The sequence below is a fragment of the Eleutherodactylus coqui genome, chromosome 5 (genome assembly GCF_035609145.1).
Source record: "Eleutherodactylus coqui strain aEleCoq1 chromosome 5, aEleCoq1.hap1, whole genome shotgun sequence".
NCBI lineage: Eukaryota > Metazoa > Chordata > Amphibia > Anura > Eleutherodactylidae > Eleutherodactylus > Eleutherodactylus coqui.
Genome location: NC_089841.1, coordinates 219533766 through 219557824, shown reverse-complemented (window position 1 = coordinate 219557824; position 24059 = coordinate 219533766). Strand labels below are relative to the sequence as shown.

Below are 24059 nucleotides of genomic sequence, written 5' to 3'. Positions count from 1 at the left end.
GGATTCGCTGAGTAATCAAAGTTTCACTTGCAGATTTTCTTAACCCCTTAAAGACCACAGTGTTTTGGTCCTAAGGGACCAAACAGTTTTTTTTTTACCAAGATTACTTTTGTTGCGTTTTTTGCCATGACATGTAGGGCCATTTTAAAGTCTTTTCTCACTGACTTTCCATATATAGTTTTATTGGGGTAAAAAGCTATAAAAAAAAAAAAAGAAAAGTTTTTTTTGTTTATAGTATATATTTTTTTAATTTGTATATTTATGCTAAAATAAAGTATGGGAACGGGTTACTCATTTTAATTCAGACATTTTGATATATAAATTTTATACAATGTGTTACTGTCATTACTTTCCCTACAGGACCTCCGGTGACCCCTGTGACTTATGTTCACCAGCATCTAGATGGCAAATACTGTGTGTTCTTCAGTTCAGGTAATTTTGTCAAGGTAAGTGCGTGCACACATGGGCATAGCTGGCATGGATGAAATCTGCAAGTCTTCAACCTTTATCTTTAGGAGGTGTTGCACAACTCAGGCTTTGTTTTGATCAGACGTAGCTGCAAACATGATTTTTCATGTATTTTTACAGCACATTAGGCCTTGTGACAGGTATCACTGCGTAGGTACCATGCGGCAACCCCCATGTCTTCTAGAGGATTGTACTACTTCTAGTGCATTAGTGTCAGCTTACTTGAGTGATATTCCCAAACAGCTTCCATTTCTTGGTTAGCAGAGAGTAGTGTGCAAATCCACATTTTCCAGAAACAGCAACATTTTGACCAATCTTGTCTATGGCAGAATACTATAAAAAGGGGATAAAATAATATGTCTATAAATTGGAAGCAATTTTATCAGGTACTGAAATAAATTAAAACACCAAGCAAATGTTTAAAGGGGTTGTCCAGTCCCACAGAAATGTTCTTTAAATACAAACGACTTACATTTCAATAATACCTTACCACTACTCTGCCATACCCTGCAAACACCTTTTGGGTCCCCTGCTGGTCTTCATTCCCCCATCTCCAGTGATGACATGGTCACATGACCGGTACTGGTGCATCTGGTCTACACCAGAACTATGGGTAGAGACATGGGTATGCCCTGGTGGGGTTATAGGGAACACCCACAGCTGGCGATTGGCTACCTTCAGGGCCAGCGGCAGAAATGAATGACAGATAGCGGCTGAGACCCAGTAGGGGAACGGAGCTGTGAGCCAGACATCCATCCACCCAGTGATTGCCAGAGGGGAGGGCAGCAGTGGTGGGGACACTGACAGCGGTGCCGGCAGCGGAGTTTGGAGGGCGCCTGGGGACGACAGCGGATCTGGGAAGCCAGGGCTGGGAACAGTCACAGCAGGTCTGGGATCACCAACACATATTACAGCACTAGCGGGGACTGTGACAGTGGGATCCCTACGGCATATGCAACACAGATAGCAGGGTCAGGAGGGGAGATGGGAGCGAAACACGACAATGACAGCGGCGAACCTTACGGAGAGGAGATGAGCCCAGCAGGGAAAGTGACATCGGGGGTCGGCAGGGGAGCTGGGAGCGGAATAGCACACTAACAGCGGGCAGGCTCCAGAGAGAAGAGCGGATTCTCAGCCAATCAGCACCTGTGGGCGTCACGTATCCGTTCCCTGCATTTCAACCCGGTTACACCCATGTCTACACCAATACTTCTGGTGGAGACCAGATGCACCAGTACCCACATGACCACAGGGGCAACCTGTAGTGCAGAAACGTCACCACTACAGAGGTCCAGTTGTGTTGACATGTCATAGATAGCCCTGGGAAGCACTGACATGGAGCGGCAGGTGATTGTAAGGTATTACTCCTTAAACTATTACTGTAAGCAGCTTGGGGAAAAAAATTACATAATGCTGGCAACCCCTTTAAGTATAATATTAATTTCTCAAGAAAGACAGTTTGCTTTTTTGACAGACCTGATTGACAAGACATGACAAATAAAAAGCTCTTTCATTGATGTAAACAGTCCATTCGCCCTCATAGGTGAATAATAAATATTTGAATTTAAATAGCGCCAACTTATTTCGCAGTGCTTTCAGGTAATTTAAAAACCACCCCCCACCAAGCTGTGTACTCACTCTACCGACCTCGGAAGGATGAAAGGCAGAGTCAACCTTTAGCAGGCTACCTGAACCATGCAGTGACTGAACTTGTAACCTTCAGGTCGTGAGTGAGAGCTTAGGAATGTATTTCTGCTACCTTAGCACTCAGCACCACACAGGACTCATACGGAATAGAGAATATATGTGGATATTAGCAGCTAAACAGAGGTTCAACTAAAGCCAAACTCCAGTTTCCCTGTTTACTTATCACAAATATAAACTACAGACAACTATTTTGCCAATTCTACAAACTATTTTAACAGATACTTAAAGGGGGTTTTCAGGCAACGCCGGCTCTCAGTGCTGGGCTACACTGGGGTCGAAGTGGAAGCCGCTGCTCAATGAGACCCACTGTGTAGCCTGGCACCGACAGCGGGCACTGTGTGGAAAACCCCTTTAATCTTGAAATAGAGTTCGTAGAGGTGTCTACCAGATCAAGTGAAGTCATCTGGTAGAAAAAAAACCAGTAGACTTCCACCCCCTGGTTTTATGCTTTCGCTGGTGTTAGCCCCGTACAATGTGGCCTAAGGCCACGTACACACTTATTTTAGTCTGTATTTTTAAGTTGCAATTAGGAGTGAAAGACACAGAAGTATAATGAAAAGATCTGTACTAGAGATGAGCGAGCATACTCGCTAAGGCAAACTACTGGAGCGGGTAGTGCCTTATGCGAGTACCTGCCTGCTTGTCTCAAAAGATTCGGGTGCTAGCGGGGGAGAGCGGTGAGTTGCGGGAGTGAGCAGGGGGGGGAGAGAGTGAGAGAGAGATCTCCCCCCCCCCCATTCCTCCCCGCCGCCCCCCGCCAGCACCCGAATCTTTTGAGAGCGCGGGCAGGTACTTGCATAAGGCACTACTCGCTCGAGTAGTTTGCCTTAGCGAGTACGCTCGCTCATCTCTAATCTGTACCTATTCTGTGTTTTGGATTCACTCCACATTTTGGCTTCTAAATACCGATTCAAAACATTGACCAAAGTAATGCAATGTAAAAGTGGCCTATGAATTGCAGTCGGAGCACTAGAAAGTTTCTACAGTCTCCCAATCAGCCATAAACTGACTAAACACATAGGATAGCCGTTCGCTGAACTAGTCAGTTTTGAAACAGAACGTGGCCGACCTTTTGGTCCCGCAACATATCCCCCAGTGGGAGGAGTCAGACTCCCATACACATTACGTTGTCAGCATATCTGCCAACTCTAATGGGCAGCTGAAGCCCTGCCACTTTCCACATTGTTCCAATAGCTTAGGAGGGAAAGCTGGATGCCCAGAAAAGCCAGACAAGGATAATATATAAGTTATATAGTACTATTCTGTGTCAAATTGCAAAACCGTTAGAAGATAATTTCTTTCCACTTGTGTTTTTATTAATCTGTGATGAAAGTAGTGGGAAAAAAAGATGGCCATCTCTAGTTTAGCAAATAATTTACTCACCCTTATAGGCCAGTTGCTCTCAAGGTATGTGCTGTGTATCTAAGGAGGAGGAAAAAAGATGGATTACAATGCAAGTTAACTTATTATTGAGGAAGAAAGAAAATAAACTCCGGCTCCTTCCCTCAAGGGTTAAACATTTCATTTGGGAGTCAAACACTGGAAAACTGATCAGTCTTTAGCAAGAGGTTAACTTGTGTTCAGTACATAGATCCAGGTAGGCTAGCTGGTACCATAAGTTTCCATGGCATAACTATAGATCTACTTCTTAGGCTGCCTGCAGACGAACGGGTCGGATCCGGCAGCGAGAATTCTCGCCGCGCGATCCGACCCGAGCGCCTGCAGGGACGAGCGCGTACTCACCCGCGCCTGGCGGCCCCGGCTCTTTCATGTGCCGGCTGCCGCGCAGCCGGTGCATGCGCAGACCGGAGCCGGGTGAGTGCGTGCCCCGCAGAAAATTAGGACAGGCCGCGGTTTGTTTGCCGCGCGAGATTTCGCGCGGCCAAACCGCGGCCGTCTGCATAGGAGTGCGTATTTTAATGCACTCCTATGCAAACTTTCAGCTGCGGAAATCCCGCGGCGGGATTTCCGCTCGTGTGCAGCCGGCCTTACAATGGATTTGAACATTCCAGACAGATGCAAGACGATGCCATTTAAAACCGTAAAGAAGATAGAAAAGAACTCACTTCATAGAGGAGCCCTACGAACACGCAGGACTCCTAAATCCAGATACATCCTTAGTGAGCCAGAGGGAGTCCTGGGAGGTTTCCATTTCATTTGGTTTATTGGTAAGAAAACAAACACATGCAGACACAGGCAACGGCATAAGAAAAGACCAATAAGGTGCAACGCGGGCCGCATTACAAGCAACCTAGATCACCAGATTTGTGCTTGAAAAAGGACCAAGACTGGCTCTGAAACGCGTTGCACCTCATTGGTCTTTTCTTATACTGTTGCCTGTGTCTGCATGAGTTTGTTTTCTTACCAATAAACCAATTAAAATGGAAACCTCCCAGGACTCCCTCTGGCTCACTAAGGACGTACCTGGATTTAGAGGAGTCCTGCGTGTTCATAGGGCTCCTCTGTAAAGTAAGTTATTTCCATCAATAAAACCCTACCGCTTGCATTATCCAAAGTGCTTAGGAGCGCGGGGTTCATTTCTACGTTCTTGACCGAGGTAGTTAAACCTGAGGGCCCTCCCCAGACGCTCTCACTAAGGATTAGGAATTCTGCTCTTCTGAATACTTTCATCAAGCCTATCCGGACAGTAATCGGACAGGTGTTCCACACCAGGTGAGTCCCACCTTTTACATCTCTACCACCTATGTATTCTCAGCCACCTTCTTGAAGGAATCCTTTAGATTGGAGCGCTATTCTGCTGACCGTCTGATTTGATGCCATTTAAAAAGGTACTGTCTCAGAGAGAATCCTTTTATACATCAGCAGATTATCCCGAGTTTGGTTCTTTGCACCCTGGCAAATAACTCATTTTGCTGGGTGAAGTAGCAGCCATGAAGTATTACTCCGCAGCCAGATGAAAGGGCTTGTCCAGCACTTTGGGGAGTTTATCTATTCGCAGGATAGCGGAATCCCCAATCAGCGGACTCCCAGCACCTCCGTACGGACAGAGCAGGAGGCAGATCGCACCGTTCATATAGCATCAGCCAGTTTGGTAATGCAGGTGCAGCTCCTATTGAGTTCTGTTACAGTTTGAATAACTCAGTTTATGGTGCTTACAGTTGTTCACAGATCCCCTTTAAACCCTTCATTATACTTAAATAAGTACTGAACAAATAGGCATAAAGGATAGCCAATATAACAAGTAGCAAAAGTGCAAATCACTTATTTGCTTAAAATGACTGTGGTGGGGGAAAGAAAAAAAAACGCTCAAGTGCTGGCCACTAGGGGTCTCCCTTCACTTGACAACAGGCAGTGGACATAAAATTAAGATGAAATGTGACTCCAGTGAGAGAGATGAGATGGAACATTGTCTAATGCCGCTCACAGAATTCTATTAAGATGAAAAGGAAGGAGACAGAAACACGGAAACTCCCACAGATGTGGCTCTCCAGTTATTTACTATTATAGCTACAGAAATCAGAAATACTGTTCAGTTCTGCTGTGTAATATGCTGCATGTTATTTCTGTGTGTATGCTACAGAAAGATAGAAAAGAAGACTTACAGCATGGCGAAATACGGATGCACTGTATAAATGAGTGAAATAAAATATGCTGCTCTTTCATACGTGCGGTGTATGGGAGCCACAATAGCTGGTAATAGATGCAAGATACCAGTCATATACATGGCAAATATGGTGTTGAGCCGTGCGCTCTGAGCGGAGGATGCAAAAGACAAGCGGGGTTGTCCTTGCTAGTCTTCTGCATCCAACTGTTCTGTGCAAGGAGCGCCCGGCTGTTATACAGCCGGGCGCTCCGAGCGGGGTATGGAGAACAGAGCTGGACCACTCTGTTCTTCATACCAGGCCTGTCATCAGGGAGCGGGATACAGCTGAAACAATAGTATCAGCTGTATCTGGCTGTGAATCCCTGATAGCATACTGAAAGACAACGATGAGCGACGGCTTAACGAAATCTGCACGATGTCAGTGCAGTTACACACAACGATTATCGCTCAAAAGACGGCTTTTGAGCGAATTTTGAGCGATAATCATTGTGTCAAAATGGGCCTTTAGTATAAAGTTAGATAATTATGTTATAATGAACTCTGCCTATTTAAGGCCTGGGCTCACCCAACTGTGCTGGTATGGCGTATTCTGTGTGTCGGTTTTCCACATGGAATACACTGTATCAATCTCCCATAGGCAGCCATGTTGCCATTCACATGAATTGTGCGAAAACCGCATGCAAGGAAAAATATAAATTTAAATCGCTGCATGTTATAGCTTGGTGTGTTTTACACCTGCATGGATAGTACACCGCCGAGATAGTACATGGCGAAAGGCAGCACACAGCAAATTATGGCTGCCTGAGCACAACCTAACACTTTTCTTGACTCAGTTTTGCAAAACAAAACTGTAGCCTTACAATCGTAAAACTAAATTTCATCAGGATTTGGAGTGGAGTGGCGCATCTACGAACTTCATCAGCAAGAGCTCTAATATACAGACATTTCCTTACCCGGTCACATTTCCACCTGTAAGCGATATTTGTTTACTTATTTATAGTGGAAAGGTTTCACTTCGGAAGAGCAATTATAGAAGCCAAGACCATTTATAATTTATGGCATGTAGCAGTCAAAGATGGAACAAGTCACGTGTCAGGCACGGTCAACAATCCCGGCCTTGATGCGCTACGGGGCAACTTCCTTTTAAAGTGAAGACTCAAAAATGATCAATGTGAATGCAGAAAGGAATTTCAAAAGTCGCTAGAGCTTCATGGGTGGCCATCAGCATCATTACACACTACATTAATATTTATACAGACAGGGTAAAAAACGTAATAAATACAATGCAACATTTGTTACAGCGTATTACATACACATTTTGGCCCAATGTCCATGCGTGGATCAGATTCTGCAAGCGGGAGGCTGCAGCGAAATCTGATCTTGCCCACGGGTCTTCTGTGTGCCTGTCCGGGTCTTTTATCTTCTTCACTGCAAATCTGCACGCAGTGGAGTTTTTTTTTAAAATTCCTGCTTACCTGCGGAATCCACAGTCGATCCGCAATTAAATTGCGGACGGACCACGGTTCGGACAGCTATCATTGCCTCAAACGGAGGCCGTCTGTGCGGGATCCGCACTGAAACGGAGCATGCTGCAATTTGTTTTCAGGACCAAAAAGGTCTGCAAAACAAACATGCATGCTTTAATTCAGCTGTGGGCGTCTTGAACTGAGGATTGTCTGCGCTGGTGCCCCGCGCGGCTTCCGCCGTTTATATCCACCCGTGGACATTGCGCCTCTGTAATGCTAAAAATGTTTCAACATTTCTTAAGCACAATCAAAGATAAAATCAGCGCTACGTAAGCCCATCCTGAGTTTGCTTGTTTCCTTATTGACTCAATGCTAAAGCATCATTTTAAACATTCTTCCCCTTCAGATGATATCAGGCACTTCTAGATGAGTCCAGGCCTAGCGGAATGTTCTAACACAACAGCACTATAAAATCCCATCAATGCAAACCCTTTCATATGCACCATTTCCTATTGAGCCACGCTCCATGAGTAGAATGCATTACCGAAAGGCTTGACTTTCCAGCTCTACATTCCGGGCATTGTTAGCATTCCATGGAGTTCACTGGGAATCCGTGTTGCAGTTATAAAAGGTGCGGATTTTTATGTATTTGGATTTAAAATTCACATCACAAAAAAAAGTTGACATCCGTTCTTGATTTGGTTCTAGTGATGAAAAACCCACACATTGCTTAGCCCCATTGAATGGAGCTCACTCACATGTAGATCCTCAGCAACATTAAATGAAGATCCACGGTAATTGCATGGATTTACACGGAAATTCATGACGGTTTTCGGACTCAGATTTTGAATGGGTATATGAGGTATTACAGTGAATTCACATGCAGGTTTTTGTAGGTTTTTGAAGCAACTTTTTGAGCCAAAGCCAGAAGTGGATTGAGCTGTCAGCAGAACTTTTGACTTTGGCTTAAAAAACAAAATAAAACAAAAAACCTGCATAAGGGTGCGGGTTGCTAGGCTGCACTGTGAATGGATGCATGGAAGCAGACTTCTTCTTTCCTGCAGCTAATACACCTCCATCCAGCAGTCACAAAACCCCCAAGGGCTCTCGCACACTTGTGTTTTTCTTGTGCATTTTTTTCATATATTAAAAATTTCCATTGACATTTGCGTAAAAAAATGCAGCGATATTGCATGCAGAAAAAACGCACAAGAAAAACGCAAGTGTGCAAGTGCCCCAAGAAGTCCTGAACCTTCACCAGCACCTGCCTCACAAAGGCTGGCTACCTTTGAGGGGTAAATAAGGCTACTTCGCTGCATCCACACTTGCCTTCCCTAGTATCTCTACCTGGCTGCAGGCCTGATGGGAGCAGACCCTGATTGCTGCAACACCCAAGTCCCCAGATTGCCTGGCTCCAGAGACTTAAATTGTGACCTACCTGTGCCAGGCCACCATCTCGAATCAGTGGCAGTGGTTACAGGTGCTGATGGTCCTAATAGCTGTAAGGCTATATGCAAAGAGCTTCCCACCTTGACAACACACTTGGTCAGCTATTCTGGACATTGCAATCTTTAGACTATACATCACTATGAATAAGTGCCTGGCCCTAATTGTTTGGGATACCCACACTGGAGACCTAACCTTCTATATCCTGAAAGTCTCTTCCTAATTGCAATACCCCTTTACCCACTACTATCAGAGCTCCCTCTGACTACTCTTGCCTCCTTTCCATTTAAAGGCCAAAAACATTGTAAATTAAGGAAATTGTGCCCTAATTTTTCCAGAGGCTATCAGTGTCTGCCACAACCACCTTTCTCCAATCTCTCTCCTAAAAGGGATAGGGAAACGAAGGTTTTAGTAGTAATAGAAGCTATGACTCAAAATATAACCTGACATTTACCACAGGAAGAGGTCCACTGAGTTACTTTACGACTGATTCTGCAATGTAAACACTTTTCATATGTGAACGCTCACGGACTGGAACCTATAGTCTTACAGGCAGAATGCTGGCACAGGATCCTGCTGTCTAAAAGCTTGAAGTCTCACTCTGGTATCTCCATTGGAAGGTTATTTGATTCCTTCTGGGAGCCATAGCCAGACACTCAGCTATACCTGCCATGCATTACCCAGCAGCATCCAGGATGCCTTGCGCCCCCCAGCAGCGTGCTCATGGAGAGAACATGCACTTAAAACAGTCACCACATCCCAACTACATTACAAACTTGAAATTATATTATATATATACACACACGTCTATAATTTATTCTAGACAAAGCAACAACCCCCTAAAATGATTTAAGATCAAAGGAAACAATACTCAATATTGCGATACTCATCACAGTACTTCAACAGTCAATAACAAGGCAGCAAAATGTATACAAATAATGGATGCCATACAAAGACAGCCCATCTGGGTTGGAGAGATTTCCCGCCATATGAAGGCAGACTGACATGTCTTAAGCCCTTCTCCTTCAAATATGCTTCCATGGCAATTAAATATTTGGGAATTTGGCTCCCAAAGGACTTACAAGAGACGGACTTAAACGTCCTTCTGCTTTTGGCTCAGCTTAAAAAGAATCTCCAGATGGCAGAAGGGCACCTTCACTTGGATGGGCAGATGTAGAGCCATTAAGATGAATGTGCGTCACACCTGTTATATCCCCTCCAGAACCTACAGATTAACCCTTAGCTCACTTGGTGGGGTCAAAATAAGACTCCGCTGTATCTCAGTCAACTGTGGATTGTGGCCAGTGATGCACGCTTGTACGTCTGTGGCTGAACTACACAGAATAAATATCTAGATGGGGGGGGGTGTCTTAGATGGCACATATGCCACATTACCTAACTGAAGAGCAAATAAGGTGCGTATTAGAGAACAAAAGTGAAGATGAACAGCCAGTATCATAGTACTAAATAAGATTCTTCGAAGTTCCAGTTACTATCTTAGGCTAGGAGCACACTAGCTGTGAGCGCAAGTTGCCCCCGAAAGACTCGGGTACTTATCCCCGACTGCTGCAGATATAGTGCATACAAGCTATGGTCCTCCCTATAGCAGGAAGGCCTCTTGGTCCCTTCTTTGCAAGGGGAGAACCAAGGCTATCCCACCCACAGTGCACTCAATTACTGTCACCACCCACCTTGGGGGCAGTGTGGAGGGGACAGTCACCCTGTCCCCCAGTGTTCATGATGCTATGTAATTGGTTACTTCCAGACAGTTGAAATAACACACCTAAGTTTGGGTCAAGAGGTCCTTTAGAAATTAAGGCGAGAGACAGCCTACAACTTGTCCGTCTGGCAACATCTCTAGCTGTGATTGTTCTTTTCATCCCTGCACTGGAACAGGACAGAGTTAATGGCTTTGAGAGACTCTGTATAGAACAAGGCCCCATGAGGCACACTATCTGTTATCTACCATGCAATAAACATTCTTGACACTGACCACTCTACAGTGTTCTTTTCAAAATGGGAAAGATAGTGGCATACACTTAGACCCCATCCCAAGGAGACAAGACTCTGGTACTTCAGGTGTTCAAAATACCCAGAATCCGGTAAGAATAGGCTGCACAAAATGTATCGCTTCATTCCTCCTGGTTATTGGTGATGTGGACATCTGGTGGAATCTTTTTTTACGTCTTCTAGTCCTGCTCTCTCCTTCAGAGCTTCTTAATGGTATTAAAGGAGATAATGAACAGTCGGCCAGCCCTCCGCATCTCTTAGATCCAACCTTCTTCCTCCTCAAACACACCCCTCTGAGCACAAAACGATCTAGAACCTCTTTGCTTAGACCTCTAATTGGTACGGAGCAATCCTGTATTCAAGCTTCATGAAAGCCATCCACACAGAGGACAATTGGGATGTGGTTTCAAAGCATGTACAATAGCCTACGTAAGGATCTCAGTCTCCATTTAAAAAAAAAAAAAAAATCAGAGAAATTTAGGAAGACTTGGTATTATTGGACTGAATTAACCATTTTGATAGAATACAAATATGGTCTTCAGTAGTTCGGGGTCGACCACCTCGATCACATAGCAGTAAGACGATCTATGATTGACACCTGGTTTCTGCCTGCCTGCCTGCCTCCATTCCATCGTTCATCGCCAGGTCATCTCCCAGTTTTCTTCCCCTCTTTCCATCTTTACTTCCATCCTTCTCTCCATTTCTCCCCCCCTCCTTATCCTAGACCTCGCTCCGCACACTGACGAGTGCAGCTATGTTCTTAACTGAAAACAAGAAAAGTTCTGAGAGTGCAGGATGTGTCTAGTTAAATTAGACGTGCAAATATTAAACTTTCCATGCAATCATTTATCTTGGCTACATCCAATAATCAGTAATTCTTTGGTCTCGATCCCTCTCAGTTTGGTTGGTTTAACCCTTTGCAATCCAATTTTGGATTCAGGGTTTCCTAGGGGGCTTTCTCCCTCTGCCATTATACAAAGGCACCATCTGCTGGCTAGAGCCAGTACTGCAGTATGGGAGATGCTGGAGAGCCCCCCCCCCCCCCTCCCCGACAGAGCGGCCAGTAATCTACAGTAAGAATACCCTGCCGGATGTCTTCCGACATCAGAGCTGTACAGCCTTTAAATCAAAATGTCTTTAGCCGTTAGACAGTGGATTGGAAAGGGTTAAAGAGTTACAAAAAGTTGACAACCTCCCAACATGTCCAATTATATCTCATCCCCGGGATATAGCCATCAGCAGAACATTATATACAACCATCTGCAGGTATAAATAGTGACAGGGGTTTTCTGTACAATCCCTTTAATCCCCCAGCAGTTATCCATACGCCGAAGCTTCAAATACATGATATTTAACCATGGTAGAGCCGTTACAAGAGAGACCTGCTCTTATGTACACACGAGTATTAGAAAAACCCTTTGTATCCTTCTCAAAGCCCAGTACCTGCACGACGTGCCAGTGTCTGTGTCCCAGCAAAGTGCTTAAGCCCTGAGAATCTACATTCCCTACAGGGAACGGACTTCTGTCCCGCATAGACTTGTGCTCAGGATGTGATGAAGAGCTTCTAACATGCTGGGTCTGAGTCGCATCCCCGCAGTTCAAGTACAAGCGGTCTTCTCCTTGAAGCAATACTTGCTCTTGGTTGCTCTGTAAGACAGTAATAGTTTTCTTGTATATTAATATACTGTTTGTCATTGCGAAGCACAAAAAGGATATATGCTTGTGAGAAATATTTAGGGCAAACGAGCAGTTTTAGTGCTAAAGAACTAGGGCAGATTGGGTAGAGCTTTGCTACACTTTCGTAATTAGTTTTTTTTAAATTATAATTTTTTAAAATAAAAAACACCAAAAACACCGCCACCACCATCCATCTAGATTGATCATTAAGAAATGTGGTGCGAATACACATGACAGGGGTTGTGATAAAAACGATGCAGCAGTTTGAGCCTTATGTATACTCACTAGTACACCATGACTAATTAAGGCTCCCTGTCCACGGCCGAGACGGAATATTGCTAGAGGAGGGAGGAACCGCTGACAGGTCTCTGGGGTGAGCCTATCTGATAGACTCGCCGCAGAGAATCGCAGCATGCCGCAATTTAAATCCCGTTAGTGGAGAATCACTGGATTCTCCTCTCGCGGACGCCAGTGCTGCACTTTCCATAGTAAGTCTATGGAAAGCTTCACAGAGCAGGATCCGCGTGCGATTTATCGCCAGCGAATCATCGCACCGTGGACAGGCAGCCTAAGGCCTCATGTCCACGGGCAAAAGAAGAATTAAAATCTGCAGCGGATTTTAACTCTTCTCCCGCGCGCGGATCCGCATCCCATAGGGATGCATTGACCAACCGCGGGTAGATAAATACCCGCGGATGGTCAATAAAAGGGATTTAAAAAAAAAAATGGAGCATGAAAAAATCTGGACCATGCGGGAGACCTAAAATAGGAATTTAAAAGAATTTACTCATCCGGAGCGGACCGGGAAGGTCTTCTCTTCCTCACGGCCGGATCTTTCTTGCTTCGGCTCGGCGGATGTGCCCGGCGCATGTGCGCGACGTGCCGGCGACGTGCCTCCGGCGTGACGAGTTCATCCGCCGGCCGAAAAAGAAGATCCGGCCGTGAGGAAGAGAAGACCTTCCCAGTCTGCTCTGGATGAGTAAATTCTTTTAAATTCCTATTTTAAGCGCTCATGTCCGCGGGGCAGAAGGGACCCGCTGCAGACTCTCCATGTAGAATCCGTAGCGGGCCTGATTTTCCCCGTGGACATGAGGCCTTAGTGTAGTGCTTCACATCTGAAAGCTATAAATCGAGTTACCCCTGTATTACACGTCTGACTAGTCATACAAATGGTCACCATGTAATACATTTTCTCTGCAGCAGCTGGTGCAGGGAAATGCCTGCTGGCAATGACTTTTCCATACCAGGTGTATGCCAAGGGCTGCCAGGAGCAGGACCTGGTGATTCTGATGAGTGGTACTGATCTATACTATGGTGTTAATGTTAACCTTTAGAGGTTTCTCTACCTTCATTTGATGCTGTATTTTGGACAAAAAAAAACAAAAAACCCAAAAACACAATTTATGTGCTGCAATGGGAAAAAAGGGCACACAGCCCAATGTGTCATAAAAGGATTAAAAAAAAAACAAAACAAAAAAAAAACAACAATCTCGCTTGTATATCTAAAAATGCCCAACTTTGTAGGATCACAATTGTTCTGCAATACTGTGTTTTTCTTGTAGGGGTGCAATTTCATTTTGGTATTCCCTGCGGTGGCAGACGATCCGCAATCAGCTTGACTGCAGTCTGTTGGGAAACCTTTTTTCTGTTCAAAGTAAAGGAAATGATGATGTTCTCTCTTCATACCCGGTGACCCACAAACAGCACAAGAATGGATAGATTTATACTAGTCAAGACATGCACTGGGAAACAGAAGTCCTCAGACAGATACTGAAACACAACAGAAGCTGTGAACTCATGATTGCAGGACAAGGACCTTTAAAAGAAACACTCCAGGGTTTTCTTCCTCCCACATATTGAGGCTCTCAGCCTTGCATAAAGAGCTTGACTTTTCAGTCCATGTAGACGACTGGGACTGTGGTGTGAATACAGCATGCACCTGACCTACTGGCGGCCAGGGCTGGAGATGAGGCTTCTTTAATAAAGATGCCATGTATCACTTGGTAGGTTTTATAAACAGTTGCATTGAGAAAGAAAGGAAGATACCTAAAGTGCTTCTTTAAGGAAGTCAAAAGAGCCACAAACTGTAAGTTAAATGTCAAACAGAAATCTAACTTTGGTGTCACGGAAGCACAAATCACTTACCATGCATGGGTTTACAGTAAGAGCACTCTTTATAAACTGAAACTGGAGTATTCCAGACTGCTTGGGTGCAGTCCTGTCAGCTGCAGATTGGCCGGAACACTCTGATGCAATTGCCCATAAGTGGTAGCCTTCAGGTCCCCAGCTCTGCAACAAAAACATAAAAAGGTACTTCTTTTAACCCAAATCGTTAACTTAGGGCTGCATTCACCGGAGTGTTTGCACTGCGGGATCCGGTTCGAGCAGTCGCCTGCCTCTGGATCCCGCAGCAATTTACAGCCCATAGGACATGCATTGAAAAATGCATTTCCATGTCCACGAGCGGAAACCAACTGCGATATTCCACTCACTGGGTGGAAATTGCAGCATGTCCTATTCTAATGCGAGCCTCGCACTATCCACGTCATCGCCGGCCCAACAGCTCTGCACTGTGCATGTGTGGCTGTGCGCCAGCTGGCCCATTTGGCCAAAGGCTACAAGGACATTCTTCTGGCTAATGTAACCTGATGGGCATGTTTATCACCATTCTAGTTGTAAATCGCCCTAATTTTTCCCCCCAGATTTCCAAATCACCTGCTTCCAATTCATGCAGCCACTAGGGTAACTTACTTAAAAACCATTTATAGCACCAGTCTATTATTGGTAGGACTCCTCCAATCACTAGAATCAGTCCGTCTGTTTGTCGTCACCGCACAACTGGTCAATGGGAAACATGTGAGGCCTCGTGGTAAAAGTTAAAAAAGACAATTCTTACCATTGAGCTGATTTTCATCGTCTCCTTCTTTGTGCCATCCGCTTTGTATCTAAAATTATAATTCTAGGTTAACAGGCATCCACCGAAAACGCATCATTTCCCCCAATATCTTCTACCAAATGGAACTATATGATGCCATATAACAAGCATGTGACTGTTCTTTCTGTAACTACCGAATTACGTACATTACAGATTTCCAAATTATGCCTTTTACTTAATAAGCACTTGTGAGGGTAAGAGTATTCGGAGATAAGCAGAGGTAAACGGCTAAGAGAGAAGCAGCCTGTGATTACTTACGCAAAGTCTCCTCCCAGGGTACAAATCAGATGTGCCCCAAATACGCTCCACAGGGAAAGGCCTCCACAGTCCCACGTTACCATTACAACGCTGTAATCAGGAGACCACCGTATCAACTTCACTGATCCAGTCTTGTTCCAGATATCTAGTGTAACCAGACAAAACCAGTACATCGCATAACTTGCGTGGGGCTTGGAGTAGTAATCAAATTAATTTGATTAATTTGCAGTTTTAATGAAGCAAGATTCTGAGTGGAGCCAATATCTGGGTCAAGAAGAAGCGGCAGCAGGATGTACGATACAGACTGGGGAGGGGAGCAGGAGATCCGGGCAGTGTGCTGGGCAATGGTGGTCTTGGGGAGAGATACAGAAATCAAGTATGGCAGTGATTGGCCGAGACGCCGCTAAATAAGTACAGTGCTTGTATACTGCCCTGACCCTCAGCTCAACAGCGCATAGTCAGCAACAGATGAGCACCGCCATAGAGATGGTGGTTGCTTTGTTGTGCAAGATTGAGGGGGGGGGGGGGGGGGGAAGGGGAGACCGTGCGGTCTACGGACAGCGGGCGCCATGGTAAAGGGGAGACCGTGCGGTCTACGGACAGCGGGCGCCATGGCGAAGGGGAGACCGTGCGGTCTACGGACAGCGGGCGCCAAGGCGAAGGGGAGACCGTGCGGTCTACGGACAGCGGGCGCCAAGGCGAAGGGGAGACCGTGCGGTCTACGGACAGCGGGCGCCAAGGCGAAGGGGCGACCGTGCGGTCTATGGACAGCGGGCGCCAAGGCGAAGGGGAGACCGTGCGGTCTAAGGACAGCGGGCGCCAAGGCGAAGGGGAGACCGTGCGGTCTAAGGACAGCGGGCGCCAAGGCGAAGGGGAGACCGTGATGTTTATGGGGAGGACAGTAGGGGAGGGGGCTGTAGTAACTATGGGAAAGTCAATACAAGGGGCGGGTGGGGGGGGGTGGGGTGCTGTCATGAATGGAAACAAGACTTGGGATTCTGATGACTTGGGGGCATTAATGTGTGTATAAAAGTGTGAAGATCGACTTCTCCCATTCTTCTACATACAGTAACTGACTTGCGTCAACACCACCTCTGGGGTCATTAAACCAGCAGTAGGTCATACAGCTGAGGACTAAATTTTCTAAAGATGACTCTGTGACAAACAGCCATCTCAACATTATCTAGAAACAAAGTTATCTCTTACAGGAGGCCAATCTGGAGTTGATCTCTAGAAGCATCGGGCAGATATGAAGACCAGGACAATACACCTCTCTTCACTGTGCATACGGTTGCCACCAGAGAGAAGTGCTGGAGACATTTCTGATAAGTTCTAAATTCTTTTCTAGATAATGTTGAGATAAACACTAGTCTTTATAAAGCTAGACCCGGCTGCATGATGGCATGATCGTGGTTTAGCAGCCCCAAAAGGTGTGGAAAGGCTCAGGTTATCATACAATTTTGATAATCTATATATCTAAATAATTTGCTCTCCATGCAATTTCCTTATGTGAAATAACTAGAGATGAGCGAGCATACTCACTAAGGGCAATTGCCCTTAGCGAGTACCTGCTCGCTCGAGTGAAAAGGTTCGGCTGCCGCCAGCAGGCAGGGAGCGGCGGAGGAACGGAGGGGAGATCTCTCTCTCCCTCTCTCCTCCCTGCTCACTGCCGCAACTCACCGCTCCCCCGCGCCAGCACCCGAACCTTTTCTCTCGAGCGGGCAGGTACTCGCTAAGGGCAATGCTCGCTCAAGCAATTGCGCTTAGCGAGTATGCTCGCTCATCTCTAAAAATAACGTCTTGGTATTTTTTTTGCCAAGCAAACTAAAAATTTTAAAAAAGCAAAGATTTTTAAATTTTAGGTCATGTGGCACAGACCTACATTTATGGTAGTTCTAAATAAATTAGAAAAAAGGTGTACTTTGCATCATAATTGTAATACAATACACCCAGACATACTAGAGTGCAAGTCATTTAGGGGATTTTAATTCTAGAACACACATTTCCCACAGGTGAGCAGCATTCATCATTCCAGGCACTCTGTCTTTACAGTATTCCCATTACGGTATTTTTTCAGGATTTACACATTATTCAATATGCCGACAAGTGATGCAGCACACATTAAAGGGATGGATTTTTTATTTTTTCTTAATTAAATATGAATAAAGACTAAAGTGTGAGAAAAAATTATTTCTTTCTCAATTGTATATAAAGCATGCAGAGTGAATCATTCCGGTCTTACCTGGGTATTGCTTAGGAGTGAGCTCTAGTTTATGAGACAGTTGCATAGCGCCAGTTGTGTTATCTATTGTGTAGACAAGTACAGAGCCGCTGGGGAAGTGAAAGAAGAGAACAGGAGGTTAGGATTCCTTATATGAAGAGGACAAGGTAAAGCAGCCATAAACTTTATATAGAGATAGCAGTGTCCTTCAGTGTCCACATCAAAGCGCTGTACAGGGATGTGCAGCATGTTGGCGGTACCAAGTTGGGAGGAGGCGGTGCGTCGGTGCTTAGCACCCACAACGAAGCGCTGGGCAGGAATGTAAAGCGTGACGTGGGCACTACAAAGCACAAGGGGGTCCATGCTTAGCGCCTCCTGCTGCCCAAGCACTAGATTTGGGGCGGGGCGGGGGGGGGGGGGGGGGGAGTGGGGTTTGGAATCCGTGGCTCCTGAACTCTTCCCTTCAGTGGATATATTCTCCATTACAGTCATCGTCTTGGGATGTGCCACAAAAAAGGAGCCTCTGCACTCACTGGGTACGGGATTGGAGAAAGGAGATTCCAGCGGTGTACCAAACCATACTTTATCATACAGAGTAACACATTTCGTCGTGGTGATAAGCCTTTGTCAAGTTCTCACCTAAAATACACATGCTGCGATTTGCCGGCTGAGAACAGAGAATCTCTGCTCATGAATGGGGGAGGGGGGGGGGGGGGGGGTAAGGCTGGGTTATTGCCGCGGGGAACGCAATTCAAACCCGCTGGTGGACAGGCAGCCTTAGGAATAGACACTGAATATCTTCTTCTATTATCTCAAAAGTGAATACGGCAGTAGTCTGAACATAGATTTACTGCCATTTACTGTAATTACGTAAATGAATTTAGCCTTCAAAAAAGAAAAAAAAAAGCACTGAGTATTTTTAAATATACATATATATATAAAAAGTGTCTAAAAACAATTGATCCTTAAAAGGTTAAAATTGTGCTGCTAATTAAATGACCCTCTTCTAAATTTTTTCTAATTGTTCATTAAGACCATGTGGAACCACAGTTTTTAAAAGAAAGATCCAGTGCATTTCCTTTCTTCGCGATTCTTCAATGGATTTAGAGGTTCTAGATTCTGCGGGGGTGACCTTTAACCCTTTGTTTTTCCCCTTTGTGGAATTCCATGAAAGGACGTGGGATTCTGTGGTTTGTGACTTTATTGGTAATATTGCATCTATGTTTAGAGATCCGTGTCCCAGGTTTACTTATTGTTCTTCCTCTGTACTTTTTGCAGGGGCATTCTAATAAATCACAACCCATTCTCTGTTTTATGCTGATGACTTCATGTTCTGCGGCAATTTCCTTTCTTTTGTGTGAGGTACGTTGACATCACCGGCATTTCTGTTTCCCACATTTAAAAGCTCCTACCGTTTCATGTCTAGAAGGGATACCTGCCCTGTTTTTCTTCCTCTTCTTGCCAAGGTTCGATGGTGCTAGTATATTTTGTAAAGTAGTGTTTTTCCTAAAAATTAAAGTGGGATTAGTATTTAAAACTTTTCAAAAAATTAATTCTTTTAAAACAGTTTACGAAATATACTAGCACCATCGAACCCTGGCAAGAGGAGGAAGAAAAACAGGCGGATCTATTTCATTATGCCTGAGGAAGAATCTTGAGAGCTTCGAAAGCTTGCTGTAACATCATGCATTTTTGTTGGCCATTAAAAGGTATCATATCTACAAGATTACTTGGTTTCTCTTGCTGGGGACAATCACACTTTGCTCTACTGGCTGACACCATACCAAACCGTTTCATTAGAACAAAAAAAAAAAAAAAAAAAAAAGGCTAGGCAAACCACTTAAAAGCAATATAAAATGTATTGTAGTCTATACATTTTATGCTACGCTAAAGTGACCCTCCAGGCCTGGCTAAACAAAGATGGCCAAACCAGCTTCTCTGACTATACGCTGTATTAGTATAAGACACCTGCATTGATTGACCAATGCTGCCCCCATGAGCAGTGCTGGCCAGTCAGATCAGCATGTAGTATCTTACACTACCAAAGCATACTATGCAGTGTGTGCAGCCGGTAGTCGGTGCAGCCATCTTTGTTTTCTCCAGGCCCGGAGGGTCGCTTTAAGTGACAGCAGATTTTCTTGCCCAAGGATTAAATTTAATAATGAAAACATTTTTTGTATGCCAAGTATTGAGGCCTTGCCGACTTGGGGTGAAGGCATCATCATCTTGTGCTGTTAGCTCTGTTCTACCATAGACTCAACTGCGGCGCTGCTTTCAGATTGGACAATGCTGCTCATGTAACCAATCAGAGCAGTGTAAAGTATCTACGTAGACACACTGCGACAGGTAGCCAAGAAGCGCTGCAGCCATCTTGTAATATAGAAGATGGACCTGGGAACTGGTGACCAGCAGCAGAACACAGTAAATAGGGAAGCTCAGTTAAAAGGGCTAATCCATTGATTAAAAAATAATAGTAATGACTCATAATGTAACTATTCCCCCAAGTGCATATAAAAGTGAGCTAGAGTTACCTTGAATAGTTCTGCCTGAAACTCCTAGCCTCCTATTCCTCAGATGGTCATATGATCTCAATTCTGACCAGCGCAGATCAGTTTGGGATTAGGACATCTGAAACTAGTCAATTTCTGAATGTGTGATGCCATTACCTGAATCCTATAACAGAATCTGCCTTGGAGGGAGACAGCCACTCACATCGCAATTACTGATGATGTTCACACAGTCAGAGGAGATCACAGCTCATCCTCCTGAACATATATTTCTATATTCCCCTAAATAAGCTACATAGCAAAAAGGTAATTACTCCAATCCCCCCCCCCCCCCCCCCCCAAGACGGCAAATATGGCATAGCCTCTGCTAAAGCTGTGATGATGCATCATGAGATTGATGGGAAACTGAAAGAAAGAAATCTCAATAACAAGATAGTGCCTGATAAGTATCAGACAGGGGGCTGCAGTGCAGGGAAGTGGCTGGAATACACAGGAGACCTCCAGAATGTTAGAGGGACGGAAAAAAAATGTGCTTTTTGCTGGAGCGGCTCTTTATTATAATTCCCCTTTAGTCTCATCTTCAAATTTTATCCCAGGACTGGAGGGTCACATTAAACATTTTCTATACAAATCAAGCTGGATACTTACTTGGCACATCCAAATGCCATTAATCTGTATTTATTGTTTACTGCCACACAGGTTCCATCGATAACATCCTGTGCCCAAACCCCATGGATCTGCTGTTGACATGAGAGATTCGTTTGTGTAGTAAAACAATATGAGAAGTTTACAAAGCAAACAAAATGTGACAAATCACGCGTTCCATGCAGCGGAGGAGAGTACGCTGGCTGATCACTGGATGAAACCTTCTATAAACTGATGCAGAGCACCACAATGTTGTTTTTTCCCAAAAAAGTGAGTATGAGGCTTAGGCCGGGCTCACACAAGCGTATGATTACCACGTATTATGCGTGCTCTGTATGGGCATTTGATAGGTGGTAGTTTCCAGGCAAATACACTGCCTTAGGCAGTTCTGCTCACATTTGCGTGTAGGAATTTGGTAATACGCGACCGCAAAAGCAAGCATGCAACATGTTCTATTTTGTGGCGAGAGAGAGAGACCACTGTTCTCTATGGGTGTGTAATCAACACCGTCCATACGCAATTATATTACATATGGACGGTGTATATAAGCACCCTTGCGAAGAGAGAGTGCAGAAAACGTAAACAAAAACGGGCAGACTGAGCATGGCAGCATGCGCGGGATACAAAGTCATGCGCAGTACGGCCGGGACACCGGCAGCTCCTCTATGGTAAAACGCTGCGTCACTCAGAGCGTTGTACCCGTGTGAGCCCGGCCTTAAACAAGGATGGCATACATTGATATAATTAAACCCACACAGAAAGCCATCAATCTGATATTGTGCGACAAGAGACTATTGCTGAAATCTAGTGGAAGTTTTACTCGAACAAGAGAGTCATTATGCGGGACACATTACAAAAGTGCATGTCCCGAGGCCCATGGGGAGCTTCAACTCTACTTTTCCTAAAAAATAAAATAGGTGCCTTGTTTAGGAACAATTCCCTTGTGATAAATTAGACACGCATATAAATCTATACTAGCACGCTTGACAATCACGATTAGCCAGTTGAACGGGTAACAACTCGGATCATCTTCTAACATTCCCCATGGGTTCTGAAATAGCATATCTATGTAAGTGAGAGGCAGATAATACGTATCCTCCGAACAGCAAGTGCAGATAATACATGGCTATAGGTCGTATATAAGCAGTACAGCTCTACTTTGAGCCAGGTATTTCAGTGTAGGTATTGCTGTGTAGTTGGATTTTCTGTATTGAGCACTCATCTATGAACACTGCTGTGGCTACAATCTTCTTAGATACACCAACGTGTGGCAATATTAAAAGTAACGTGACACTTTTGTAATTTCCGGTTCAAAATATCCATTATATGCACATTACTTCCAGGGGTTGGGCAAAAATATGGAGCCACCATACAAAATGCATGGGATTTTAATGATTAGCACTGAGCTGCCCTTTTGATTCCTCCTTGGCTGAGAGCTTTCCCGCCAAATTTGTGTTTACTTCACCTCTTGCCCTGCTGTGGGTAGTTTGTGAGCCAGCTGGTAACAGCAGCTGACTGGCTCAAACCCCTGTTCAATGGAACCTTGTTGCTTGGGCAGTTGTTCAAAACTGCCCAGCAGCCTCTGTGTCATGTTACCGCCACTTAAAAATCGGTCTCTACATGTGTTATGGAAATAGGGTTTATAATCCCATGTAATTTATCGCATGCATTTCGTATGGCGTTTCCATATTTTTGTCCACCCCCTGTCTATTTCAGTGTCAGAAGAGAATACATATTTAACAAAAAAATTAGATGGCTGAACGCTTACATCTGCTGTACTTGAAACAGGTGTGATAAATCCAACACGACCATCATTAAAAACAACCGCGAACCCATCAAGAGTCACACAGTGCTCCATATCCCGAATGTGAACACCTTCAAAATCTAAGAATGAACCTGCTGGGGAGAAAATAAAACAGTGATACATAGTACAAGTTTATCTGAGGGCCCACACTGGTAAGAAACAAACAATTGTTTAGAACAAAAGAGGGTGAATGGTTCCCAAGAAGCAGGCGATTAACAGAACGGCGTCAAATCCTCAGCAACACATTACAATAGCTCACCGCTCCGATGAGGGAAATAAAGAGAAAGCAGACGAGTTTCTCATAGGATTTGTATAAGGGTGCATTCAGACGACCGTGTATCGGCCGGGTTTTCACGCCCAGCCGATATACGGCGTCCCTCTCTGCAGGGGGGAAGGCTGGAAAAGCCGGGATCAGTGCTCTGAGCTCCCACCCCCTCTCTGCCTCCTCTCCACCCCCCTGCGCTATTTTCGATGAGGAGAGGCGGGACGGGGCAGAGCTAATTCCCGGAACTTAGCCCCGCCCCGTTCTGCCTCCTCTCATGGCAAATAGTGCAGAGGGGTGGAGAGGAGGCAGAGAGGGGGCGGGAGCTCAGAGCACTGCTCCCGGAACTTCCAGCCTCCTCACCCTGCAGAAAGACGCCGTATATCGGGTGACGTGAAAACCCAGCCGCTATACGGTCGTCTGAATGCACTCTAAAGTTGATTTTTTTGGATCACACAACTTTTAACCCTTTCCAATCCACTGTCTGTAGCTGTACAAGCTTCAATCAGAATGTAGGAAGACGTTAATGTCAGAAGACACCAGACAGGGTATTCTTACCGTCAACTGGCAGCCACTCCGCTGTCAGAGCCTCTTTGGTGCATACACACTAGCTTTAGCCAGCAGATGGCACTGTTGTTTAACAGCAAAAAGAGAGGAAACACTGAATCCAAAATTGGATTGGAAAGGGTTAAGGGTAGAAATAAAACTAAGCAGTAAGATTTAAACAAAAAACTAATTACGGGTACCTGTGACAATACTGACCTATGCACATTGTCTGTCTGTAAATGCAAAAACTCAATAAAAATTTGATTTAAAAAAAAAACAAAAAAAACTAATTACATCGACTAACAGGGTTGTCATGATAAACTGAGGCTGAATAGTTTACCCAGGGGGTCAATTTAAAAAAGTATACAGAAATTGCTCATGGAGAACAGATTTTCTTTCTTAGTCAAAGATTGTGGAAAATAGATTGTATTAGAAAAAAAAACAACCCTATATATAATAGTGGTTTGGTCAAGAGGGCTATTTACAATGTGATTTTGAAGGCAACGAAGAAAGAAAAAAAAATAGTAAAAATTATATAACAG

The 24059-nt window shown here is 44.7% G+C and overlaps 1 protein-coding gene across 5 annotated transcripts in view; it reads right to left on the bottom strand.

Moving 5' to 3' along the window:
* RIC1 (RIC1 homolog, RAB6A GEF complex partner 1) overlaps window positions 1-24059 on the bottom strand; it is a 104385-nt gene that overhangs the window by 23089 nt on the left and 57237 nt on the right. For 3 of the 5 annotated variants that reach the window (XM_066604246.1, XM_066604249.1, XM_066604250.1), the window contains 9 exons: window positions 22674-22804; window positions 20909-21000; window positions 17775-17863; window positions 15533-15677; window positions 15236-15284; window positions 14485-14628; window positions 12106-12309; window positions 3559-3597; window positions 691-801 (listed from right to left, as the gene is read on the bottom strand). In XM_066604246.1, the coding sequence (XP_066460343.1) occupies window positions 691-801; window positions 3559-3597; window positions 12106-12309; window positions 14485-14628; window positions 15236-15284; window positions 15533-15677; window positions 17775-17863; window positions 20909-21000; window positions 22674-22804 (1004 nt within the window). The remainder of the gene's footprint in view (window positions 1-690; window positions 802-3558; window positions 3598-12105; window positions 12310-14484; window positions 14629-15235; window positions 15285-15532; window positions 15678-17774; window positions 17864-20908; window positions 21001-22673; window positions 22805-24059) is intronic. The other 2 variants (XM_066604248.1, XM_066604247.1) reach the window with 2 other exon arrangements.